The following is a 9,874-nucleotide window of genomic DNA, read 5'->3' on the forward strand; positions in this document are numbered from 1 at the left end:
AGGACTGCACGCGTTGCATTATGGGATTCATAGCAAAAATGGAGACAGCCATAGGGGGCATGTTGAAACGTCAATAAAACTTTATCACAAGTTTCATGCCAATACAAATATTATTTTATATATATATATAAAATTAGAAAAGGGTTCACTTCGCACTCAACTGTTAACACGCGTGGAAAAAGGTAATGACTTAAAGAAGACAACGTAATTTGTCTCAATGTCTGGTGAAGCCAAAGCTAAGGTAAAGCTATGCTAAAGGCAGCTAGCGATGCTAACGCTGAGACGACTTGGGGAAAAGCCAGTGCATAAAACGCCAAATGTTCTCGTTATTGTGGTCTTAATGATCGGTTATTGACTTACAGAGGAAAGCTGCGGACATGTCGGCTTTGAGAGGTTTGCTGAGAGCCGGAGGGTCCTTGTGTCAGTCTGCAGGGACTCTGCTGCACACAGCCAGGACCATCTCGACAGGTCAGTCAGACGCCTCAGGGTTCCTGCTACAGTTTGTGTCAATCTAATTATTTGTAACAACTAAAGTTATCTACAACTTTATCTCAGATTAATTTAGGACATAGTTTTTAATCAGACAATAAACAACCCAAGTAGTTTTCTTTGTAAGTATTCATGATCATCGTTACAGTTTGAAGTTATTTGTTTTTGTTAACTTTGCTTATGTGAAAAAGACTCTTGTATTACTAAATCTGTTTTTTACGTCTAATTTTTATTCACTAAATTCAACCAGATCAACTGTTATTGTTCCCATGTGGCTGCCTAATAAGTTGACCTTGTAACAGTAGTCTAAATTTGTGGGAATTGTCTTGTGAGGATGTTACTTTATATTCAAACACTTGTTTTTGATTGAGGTAACTTTCTTTATTTTTAGGTACATTTTGCCAGATAAGGATGCATTCTATTCCTCAACCAAAAGAGGTTGACAGATGGACTGAGAAGAGGACCATGTATGGAGTTTATGACAACATTGGCATCCTGGGTAATTGTTCTTTATGGAAGCGAATTCCATGTAATTTAAAAAACACTGCAAACTCCTTTTCTTTGCATTAGGAAATTTATCAAATTTAATTGGATATTGGTTTATCTTATTATTTAGTTTTGTTAATATATCTATTTTTTGTGTGTGTTACCTGTAATTTAAAAAAAAACATTTTCAGGTATTACACTTAAACTTATTGTTCATTGTGGATCCACTATCTACTAATGCAATCTATGACTGTAATCTTTTCTTAAATTTGTCTTTCTAAATGTCAAAATGCACTTTTTTTTCCTTTTGTTTATGCACATGTGTCTTCAGGAGACTTTAAAGCTCATCCCAGAGACCTCATTGCTGCCCCCTGCTGGCTCAAAGGCTTTAGAGGAAATGAACTGCAGCGATTGATTAGAAAAAAGAAGATGGTGGGAGACAGAATGATGACTCTGGAGAAGCACAACTTGGAGAAAAGGATCCGCTTTCTTTACAAACGATTTAACCGCGTGGGGAAACACCGCTGATGCGAACCGCAACATCTTAGCAAATGCAGGCTTTTAGGGGTGTGACTTCATATTCTGTGTACTGTACCATTTATCATTATTCAGGCAAGATTTATGTTTGTCTTTATGTACATGCTAATTGTTTTAAAATAACCTAAAAAATGCCTTTCACCCTCTTTAAAAAAAACCTATATATTAAATCTTGAAAGAAAATCACAAATATGGAATGGAATTTTTTTTTTTAACTTTCAAAATGTTTTATTGTGTTTATGTGTTTTTGCATTTAAATAGGGTGCTTACTCTGTTAGAACATTAAAGGCCTACTGTGGTCTATGTTAAGACATTTGGAGTTTTGGGTGTTTTTATGTCATATGGGATAAAGATTCATATAAAAGGAAAACGGAATAAAAACCAAAAAGTTAAAATTTCTCCATCCAGGGACAAAAGTCCCACATCAGCATTAATTTCTCATCCTGCCTTTTAGATAAGCTTCAGCAGGTTTAAATGTTTGCATGAGCTCTTTTTAAGTGAAGTCAAAATAGAAGCAATAATTAAAAATGTTAATGTAACATCAGCAGTCAGATACCAGAAAAGCTTGAAAATGCACATTGAGAGTTCTTGGCAAATTGTGGAAATGGATCTCAATCAAATAGCTGCTGTGAAAAAAAAAGCAGAAGAATAAAATAGTTTCTTGAAAAAGATGCACAGAGGAAGCTTTTCATAATCCAAATTTAAAAAATAAAATATTTAAACAAAAAAAACATGTTTGCATAGATTTTCCAGAGTAAAATGTTTTAAGAACAAAAGTATGGCAATTGTCAAAAAGAGGATGAAGGTGGGATATTTGGATAGAATTGTGTATTTCTGTTCATGTACTTTCAAAAGAGGGATAGAGGAAGACTGGAAAAAAACAAAAACTTCAATTTCTTCAGTCAAAAGACAGATGATTGAATAGGACATGAGAGCAGAGGAACAGGATTCATAACTGAAATACATTTTTTTATTTGAAAGGTTTGAAACATGCAGTAGTAAAAATACTATTTGTGAAGATCTTCTATGTTCTGGAATAAAATAAAATTAATATTCAATTTCTTCCAAAGAATATTACTGTTTGGCATGGAAGGGCTGGACTTAAGAACATCATCTAAATTTTAACCATGGCGATGGCACAATGCTATTGGCTGCTTTATTGCAGGAAGGACTGGTTCAGCAGAGAAGAGAAAATCAAGATGGAAGTTAAATGAAATTCATAAATAATTTATTGCGCCTTTCTAAATGTGTCTAGTTCTTGGCTCACAAAAAAACAATCTTAATTACCTATATAATATCTGCAATGTGTCTCGGAGCCAGCAAATATTAAACTTATATTCTCTTATATATCCAAAATACAGTTTCCCTATATTTCCTCTTGCAGGGTCTTACTGATGTATTGGGAGTGGGATTAAAAAAACGAATCAATTTTTATGAATCTCATAGAACAAAGTATTTCAGGCAAAAAAAAAAGATTTTGTACCACTTTAAAATGTAAAAATTATTGCTTCTATTAATGAGAGTTCCACCTAACTTTAGTTAGTTCAACAATACGAAGCCCATTGAGACGACTGTTGTTGTGCAATTGGGCCATACAAATAAAATTGAATTGAATTGAATAAAAACCTTTTCTGTCCCAAAACAATGAGCTTTTGTATGAAACTGTCAAACAAATACAAATCAATATCTAATTATATCTAGTTAAAACTTGAACTTAGGAATGAAAATCAAAAGTATTTGGTACAATGCAAAACAATGCCCCTATACTGTGACTGTAAAGCGCTTTGGACCCTCATAAGAAGGTAGAAAGCGCTATATAAGTATACGCCATTTACCATTTAAATAAGTGGCAGATTTTCTTTAAATTGACAAAAAAAATCTTACAATGAAGAAAAAAATGATCTTACCAAGCTTACCAGCCCCCCTTTCATCACAACATTTCCCAAACAAAAATATACGACAACTTCTCCATTTTTTTTATAGCTATAAAGATCCTTGATGGTTTGCATTCATTCAGGAAGTGATAATAACAATTAGATTATATAGTTGCAGGAAAATACACAAAAAACGAAATATAAAAGACTTGCTTCAGTTTAATTTAAAGCCCAAACAAACAATTTGATCTATAAGGCTTAAATGCAGTTTACTCAATCTAAACACTTATGGGCATTTTATGTATTTTCAAGGCTTAGTTCCCTCACTTCTCCCATTTATAAAAATGGAAACATCATGGCGTATGAGAAGGATACAGGAATCAGTCGTGTTAAGGGAGGAATGTGATGCGGGAGGAGGGCAAAAAGTGGGGCAATCCCGTCCAGAGATGAAAACCGTGGAGTCAACACAGTAGATTTTCCACTGTACCGCAGTGTCGTCCCGCCGCCCCATCCGACACGGAGAGCTGCAGCACTGCAAAGTGTGAGGGGAGGCAGAGGAGGAGAGGGGAGGGGGGACTGCACCGTCGTTACAAGTCCAAGTGAAGAAGGGAGCAGGAGAGACGCATCATTGCAGTTGTCCACAGCGCCGTAACACTTAGCGCGGGCAAAACCACTCAAAGAGGAAGAGGAGGGATGAAAGTCAGACTGCACATTTGTCACCTCTGTACTTTTCCTGCTCGGATTTGAAACTGCGGGATTTTCTTTTCTCTTTAATTTCCCTTTTGGAGAGATCTGAGAAGAGGCGACTGCACCGCGAGCCAATCAGCGTCGCGTCTCAGTCAGCATCCAGGAGCAGCTCAGCACACTCAGCATCTCTTGGAGGAGCTGGATGCAGCGCGCGGGACTCCGCATCCGCGTTTCTCCGGAGCGGATTAGGATTTACAAGTGATCCCCTTCCCCTCCATCTCTCCTAGCTTCCTTTGGTGGGTTATCACCCGACCTGTTTACTGTACTGCGGTACTTTGATGACTCAAAGACTCGCTGGAAAAGATCTGCTCCACTGCGCCAAGAAGACCCTCCGCCCTCACTTCCTCCAGCCTCTTTGCTGATTAAAAGTTCTGCCTTTTGTTTGGACTGCAATTGCCTGCAAATTTGCATCTTTTAAAAAAATCTTTGGGGTCTTTTCTTTTTTTTTTACCCCTCCATCCACTTCAGACCCTCCCCTCTCCAGCCGCCCCTCCTCCGCCGCTGTGAGTCCGTTCTAACAGCTGCATAGAAGATGTGAGTATTAATGCGGCTTTCCTGCTGCCCCCCCCCCCCCCCCCCCACACACACACACACATACATTAACTAATAAGCACAGCCAGGTCATGATTAATCTAGATTATTTGAATGTATTTCTTTTTCCTCAAAGTGAAACTGTTAGACCCTTCCTTTTTATTTCTTTTATTCCCTTGATGGTTTCTGCTGACGCAAGTGAAAATTTCTGTCTGAGCTCTGGTGAATTATTCATTCTTTATTCTGAGGGTAACTGCTGTCACCACTTAAACCAACCTGGGACTTTTTTTCAATCCAAATTTTTGTCTTAAACAGATGAATGCTTTTTGGATGAGAAGTTCTCTGTGCTTCTTGCTTTATACATCATCTCTATCACCGTCCAACCATTGTTTTTGTGGTCATCAATGTATATTTTTATTATTCTCCACTTCATCATATGTTCTTCATTTATTCAGTTTTTTTATTTATTTTTACACCATTTTTGTTCTCCATTGCATCTCTTAACCCCTCTTTTTTTCCTAAATTTTTGCTTTTCAAGAAGCTTTTTTGCAAACATTTTTTCGAGGTTTTTAAATTTACTTACCAAAAATAATAACAGTTTTAAGCCATTGCAGAAACCCAGATCTAACTTTTTTTGTTGTTGTATTTTACATTGTTTTTTTAAACAGACCCATTAAAAATATGCACATGTACATAATTTAGTAAGATCTAGGGAAAGCATATATGTTATATATGTGCAAAATATAATTAAAAAAGAACTGTGAAGAATATTTTCAATTCCATTTTTCAGGTCTGCTCCAGATGCTGCCCCGCCAGCTGCAGCTCCAGGTGCTCCAGGAGCACCGGGCCCAGATGGAGCTCCAGCCGGCCCACCCAACACGTCCAGCAACCGCAGGCTACAACAGACACAGGCCCAAGTTGAGGAGGTAAGCAAGACTGAAATATCTGTTTTGTCAAAGAGATATCATCTAAAATGTTAAATGGGAAATGCAATGTATTCTTGTCTCCTTTATTTATCAGACTAAATGCATTGCCCTTTGCAGGTAGTGGATATCATGCGCGTGAACGTGGACAAGGTTCTGGAAAGAGACCAGAAGCTTTCAGAGCTGGATGACAGAGCAGACGCTCTGCAGGCCGGAGCCTCTCAGTTTGAAAGCTGCGCAGCCAAGCTAAAAAATAAATACTGGTGGAAGAACTGCAAGGTGGGCACATTAGTCCGTGATGGACCATTACACAGACTCCTGACAAAGAGACACTTATATTGTAATCTCTGTTGAGCATATGCCAGTTTAAAGTCAGAGGAATGCATGTAAAACTACATAAAGTGGTAATGAGCTGCTGTGGAAGCAGCTCTGATGCTTCAGGGCAGAAAGAGAAAACCCATCAATTAGTCCAGTTTTCACCTGAAACTCTGAAATATATTATTTTGTACAGACTTGCTCTGATCTTTTGGAGATGGTGACCCGTCTTTTGTGGTTTTCATTTTTCAGATGATGATCATGATGGGAATCATTGGAGTCATTGTGGTTGGAATAATATTCTGTGAGTAGAAGGTGCCTTTGGTTTGAAAGTGGCTGAACACGTTCACTGGCTCTCCTCCCACAGTTATGGTAGCGCGTTCACACGATGTGATAAATCTCATGACACAAATGAGTCACTTCATTGGTGCTGCTAAACACTGAATGTTCCATAAAACAAAAATAAATTAGGCCTCATTTTCTTGCGCTGTCAGCTTTTTGCAGAACCCTCAGTGTTCTACACCTTATCACTAGATTTTGACCAAAAGAAAGAACCCAAGTCTGGATCTGAACAGATGACATGTGCTTTGCATTGCACTAATGACCACTCTTTTCTCCATCTGCAGTGTACTTCTTCTACTGAGCTCCTCCCATCGCCACAGATGGATATGAACTTCAGGAGGATGTAGGGGGGGGGGATGAGGAGAAAAACCAGAACTAACCCAAGCGCCACTCCTCCCCTTTTTTCAGCCATTTCTTCCTTATCTTCTCAGCCTTCCATCAAACATGACAGTAGTTTTCAAAGATGCTCTCTTCCTCATGTTGCTTTGCTCCCCTGTTCTCCATGAGGTCTCTTTCGTGCTCCCCTGTCTCTGCTCCTCATGTATTATTGAAGGCTGCATCCGGCAGAGTGAAAGAGAAGGACGGAGATAGAGGGATGTTTAGGGGAACAAACGGGAAAATACAAAAATGGGAGATTTAACAAGAGTTTGTAGTCTCCAGTCCAGTCAAGCCAAAGCTTTGTCTCATTCATTTTTTTGTTATTCTTGTTTGCTAACTAACAGACTCTCTTTCATCAAGACTGCTGCAATCATTGCTGCTTACTAACCGATGTTAGATAAAGTTATTAAACTTTATGTTGTTTGCTTGTGAGAAATTGTCCAAAATCAACTTAAGCTTTTACCAGTAACTTTTTCCATTTCCTGTCCAACTTCCTGTCACATGAGAAACTTGTGCAAAAAGATTACAAGAAAGGAGAAATGCAAAAAAGGGACCTGGGAAAGGAGGAGGTGATTCAGGGAGAGGTGGTAGGAGTATTGAGTAGGAGTGTCCTGCATAAATAAGAAACCTAATTTAGAATCGATAGCTATCAGTGAAGTAGTCTTGTAGATAAACTCAATGTTAGCCTGGGGTTTTGGGTGGCATTATGCTAGATCTAAAATACAAGATGAAAAAACACAAAGCAGACAATCTCCACACAAACACATGAAGAGGACTGAGAGGAAAGTCTCATCACTGGTGTGGACAGAGTCACAGCCATAAGCTGATGCAGCATCGCCTATCAAACTAACTTGTTTGGACAGTTTTTTTTTGTTTGTTTTTTGGTGCGTCTCCATATGGTTATGAAACAGCAGGATTGCTGGGAAAAAGAACAGGATTAGGAAAGTCTGAGCCAGGCCTCGCCATCCCCTGCTGACAAAAAAAAATAAAAAACGGACTCATCTGTCGCCTGAAGAACCACAATGGCCTGAAGGAGGTGTGTGTTTCTAACCTGCATGGCAAACGGTGTCTGTAGTTTTGCCTTTTGTGTAATCTCTGTGTCTGCCATTTCTGATTCTTACTGCCGATTGTACATTTTTCTTCAGTTAGTGGGATCCCAACGTCTTTCTGATCGAACAGATCTGCATATGCAACGTATAATGCAACCATGCTCACAGGTTTGCCAAGTTTTGTTAGAACCACTTGCTTTAGTAAGAGAAAAATAATATTCAGACACCGTAAGCAAACACTATTATTATGAACTGTCAATAACATGTAGTATTGTATTTGTGGAACCATCGTACCCATCAGTCAGCTTATGCTGAAAATGTTTATACTAATTCCTTCAGGTCTAGAAGTGGAGGCTGCTGTATAATTTAGGATTGGTTTCTTTCTTTGGACTGATTCTGAAAGTTAATGAAACAGAAAAAATATCAAGTCAATGTGCATTTCTGCACAACTGAAGAGCTAAGCCAGAAGTATCGAAATATATTGTGTATCAATATTGTTGGGTAATTGAACCTGATTTAAGAAAAATAAATGGGTTTGGTGACCTGAACATTCACGATGAAATGCAACTGGATTTGCAAAATAGAAATGCATGTCTATCACTTTTGCTGATGTCAATAAAGAAATCATGAAGTGCACCGCATTCATAGTGGATTTTTATCCATCCAATCATCCGTTTTCTATACCTGCTTAGTCCTTTTCAGTGTCAATGGGTTTCCAGAGTCTACTGAGTGACTGTTGGGCAAAGGCGTAGGGCGCCCTGGATCGTGCACCAGTGCATTGCAGAGCCAAAGACAGACAGACACACTCACGCTTAAACCTAAAGGTCACCAGTTTACCTTTAAAAGTATGTTTTTGTACTGTTGGAGGAAGTTGACGAGCCCGGAGAAAACCCACACATCCATGAAAAGATCAAAGAGCCGGGATTTGAACCAGGGCCTACTCACAGTAAGGTGAAAGTGTTACCCACTAAGCCTGTATCAATCAGTCAAAAATATATTTCTATTACGTATATAAATATGTGAAATTTCCTTTTCATCCAAAGGTTATTTTTATCATGAACAATTACCACTGACCTGATATAACATTTCTTAAGGAAACACAGCAAATTGTTTTTGTGGAGTTTGAGAGATTAGAGACTATTAAACCTTAATGTAATTAGATTACCAAATAAATGCTTAAAAGGCAAAAGGTTAAATTCAAAACCAAAAAAATAAAATACTGACTTTTATTTTCTTTTAAAATATTTGTAGGTGGTTAAAAAATTCTTGCTTTTGCAAGTGACCTCAAAAGGAGCCAACAGATTATTTCCATTAACTCATGAGTTGTTTTCACACGAAGAATTGATGAAATTTGAGTATTTTACTCATCACAGACCAGCTAAAAATCGAATTCATGGCAAAATGTATAAACGTTTAACCCCTTAAATTTTTCATTTGCCAGTAACCTAATTACCCGCAGGTCACAGACACATCCAACTAGATATCTAAATCAGGTATTTATTGACATTTACAGCTATAGATATGCATTATGCATCCATCAGTTCTCGGAGGTCTATTGCACATCACTGTTTTGATCTCCAGCAGACAACTTTCCCACGGCCAATGGCATTGAGGTTATATCCTACCATATGCCTAATAAACAAGCTGCCATTTTTCTCAAGAATTGTTTGAGTTAAGTTGGGGTCATTTAATAAGAAAGAATAATTTAAAAGGCCAGTAAATGGTTGTTTTGTGTGCTTTAGAGGCCATATTTCCAACTTTTTGTCAATGCAATAGAAGACAGTATTTGTAAAGAGGCATAGAATTAGATCCACAATGCTAAACAACAATCTGATGATGTCGAAAACTGGGATCACTTTGTTACAAGTGACTTTTCAAACTATACTTGCTCAAGTATTGCATTGTTATTAAGAGTTTTTTGTGTGTATATGTCCCAAGTTGGGTTTTGATTCATAAGATTATTGAAATTTAAGATGTGCTCTTCTGCAGGAATAGGCTGTTCATACATGAAGTTGCATTTATATGTGTTCTTTTTGTTTTGATGCAAATTTCCAAGACCCTAGGTAGAGTTCAGTGTAGATGTTTGCTTCTTTGTGGAATGTTAAATTTTGAGATTTCTATTCAGCCATCTGTTAACAAAATCATGTATAATACTGGCTGTGAAATTGCATTGTTTATTTTATATCTAGTAAATGTTTAAAAA

The 9,874-nt window shown here is 37.7% G+C and overlaps 2 protein-coding genes across 2 annotated transcripts; both read left to right on the plus strand.

The window, feature by feature from the left end:
- The first annotated feature begins 7 nt into the window (after positions 1–7).
- On the plus strand, positions 8–1,825 carry mrpl51 (mitochondrial ribosomal protein L51). Its single transcript, XM_004077973.4, has 4 exons — positions 8–182; positions 363–468; positions 881–988; positions 1,307–1,825. Exons 2-4 carry the CDS (start codon positions 378–380, stop codon positions 1,501–1,503), a joined length of 396 nt encoding a protein of 131 aa, XP_004078021.1. The 5' UTR covers positions 8–182; positions 363–377; the 3' UTR covers positions 1,504–1,825.
- A 2,115-nt stretch (positions 1,826–3,940) lies between these two features.
- Positions 3,941–8,307, plus strand: vamp1b (vesicle associated membrane protein 1b). The gene is made up of 5 exons (XM_004077974.5): positions 3,941–4,667; positions 5,455–5,590; positions 5,708–5,866; positions 6,155–6,206; positions 6,529–8,307. Coding segments are annotated over exons 1-5 (366 nt in total). The 5' UTR covers positions 3,941–4,665; the 3' UTR covers positions 6,546–8,307.
- Positions 8,308–9,874: the final 1,567 nt, after the last annotated feature.

The sequence above is a fragment of the Oryzias latipes genome, chromosome 16 (genome assembly GCF_053564925.1).
Source record: "Oryzias latipes strain Hd-rR chromosome 16, Olatipes_Hd-rR_3.1".
NCBI classification, from domain to species: domain Eukaryota; kingdom Metazoa; phylum Chordata; class Actinopteri; order Beloniformes; family Adrianichthyidae; genus Oryzias; species Oryzias latipes.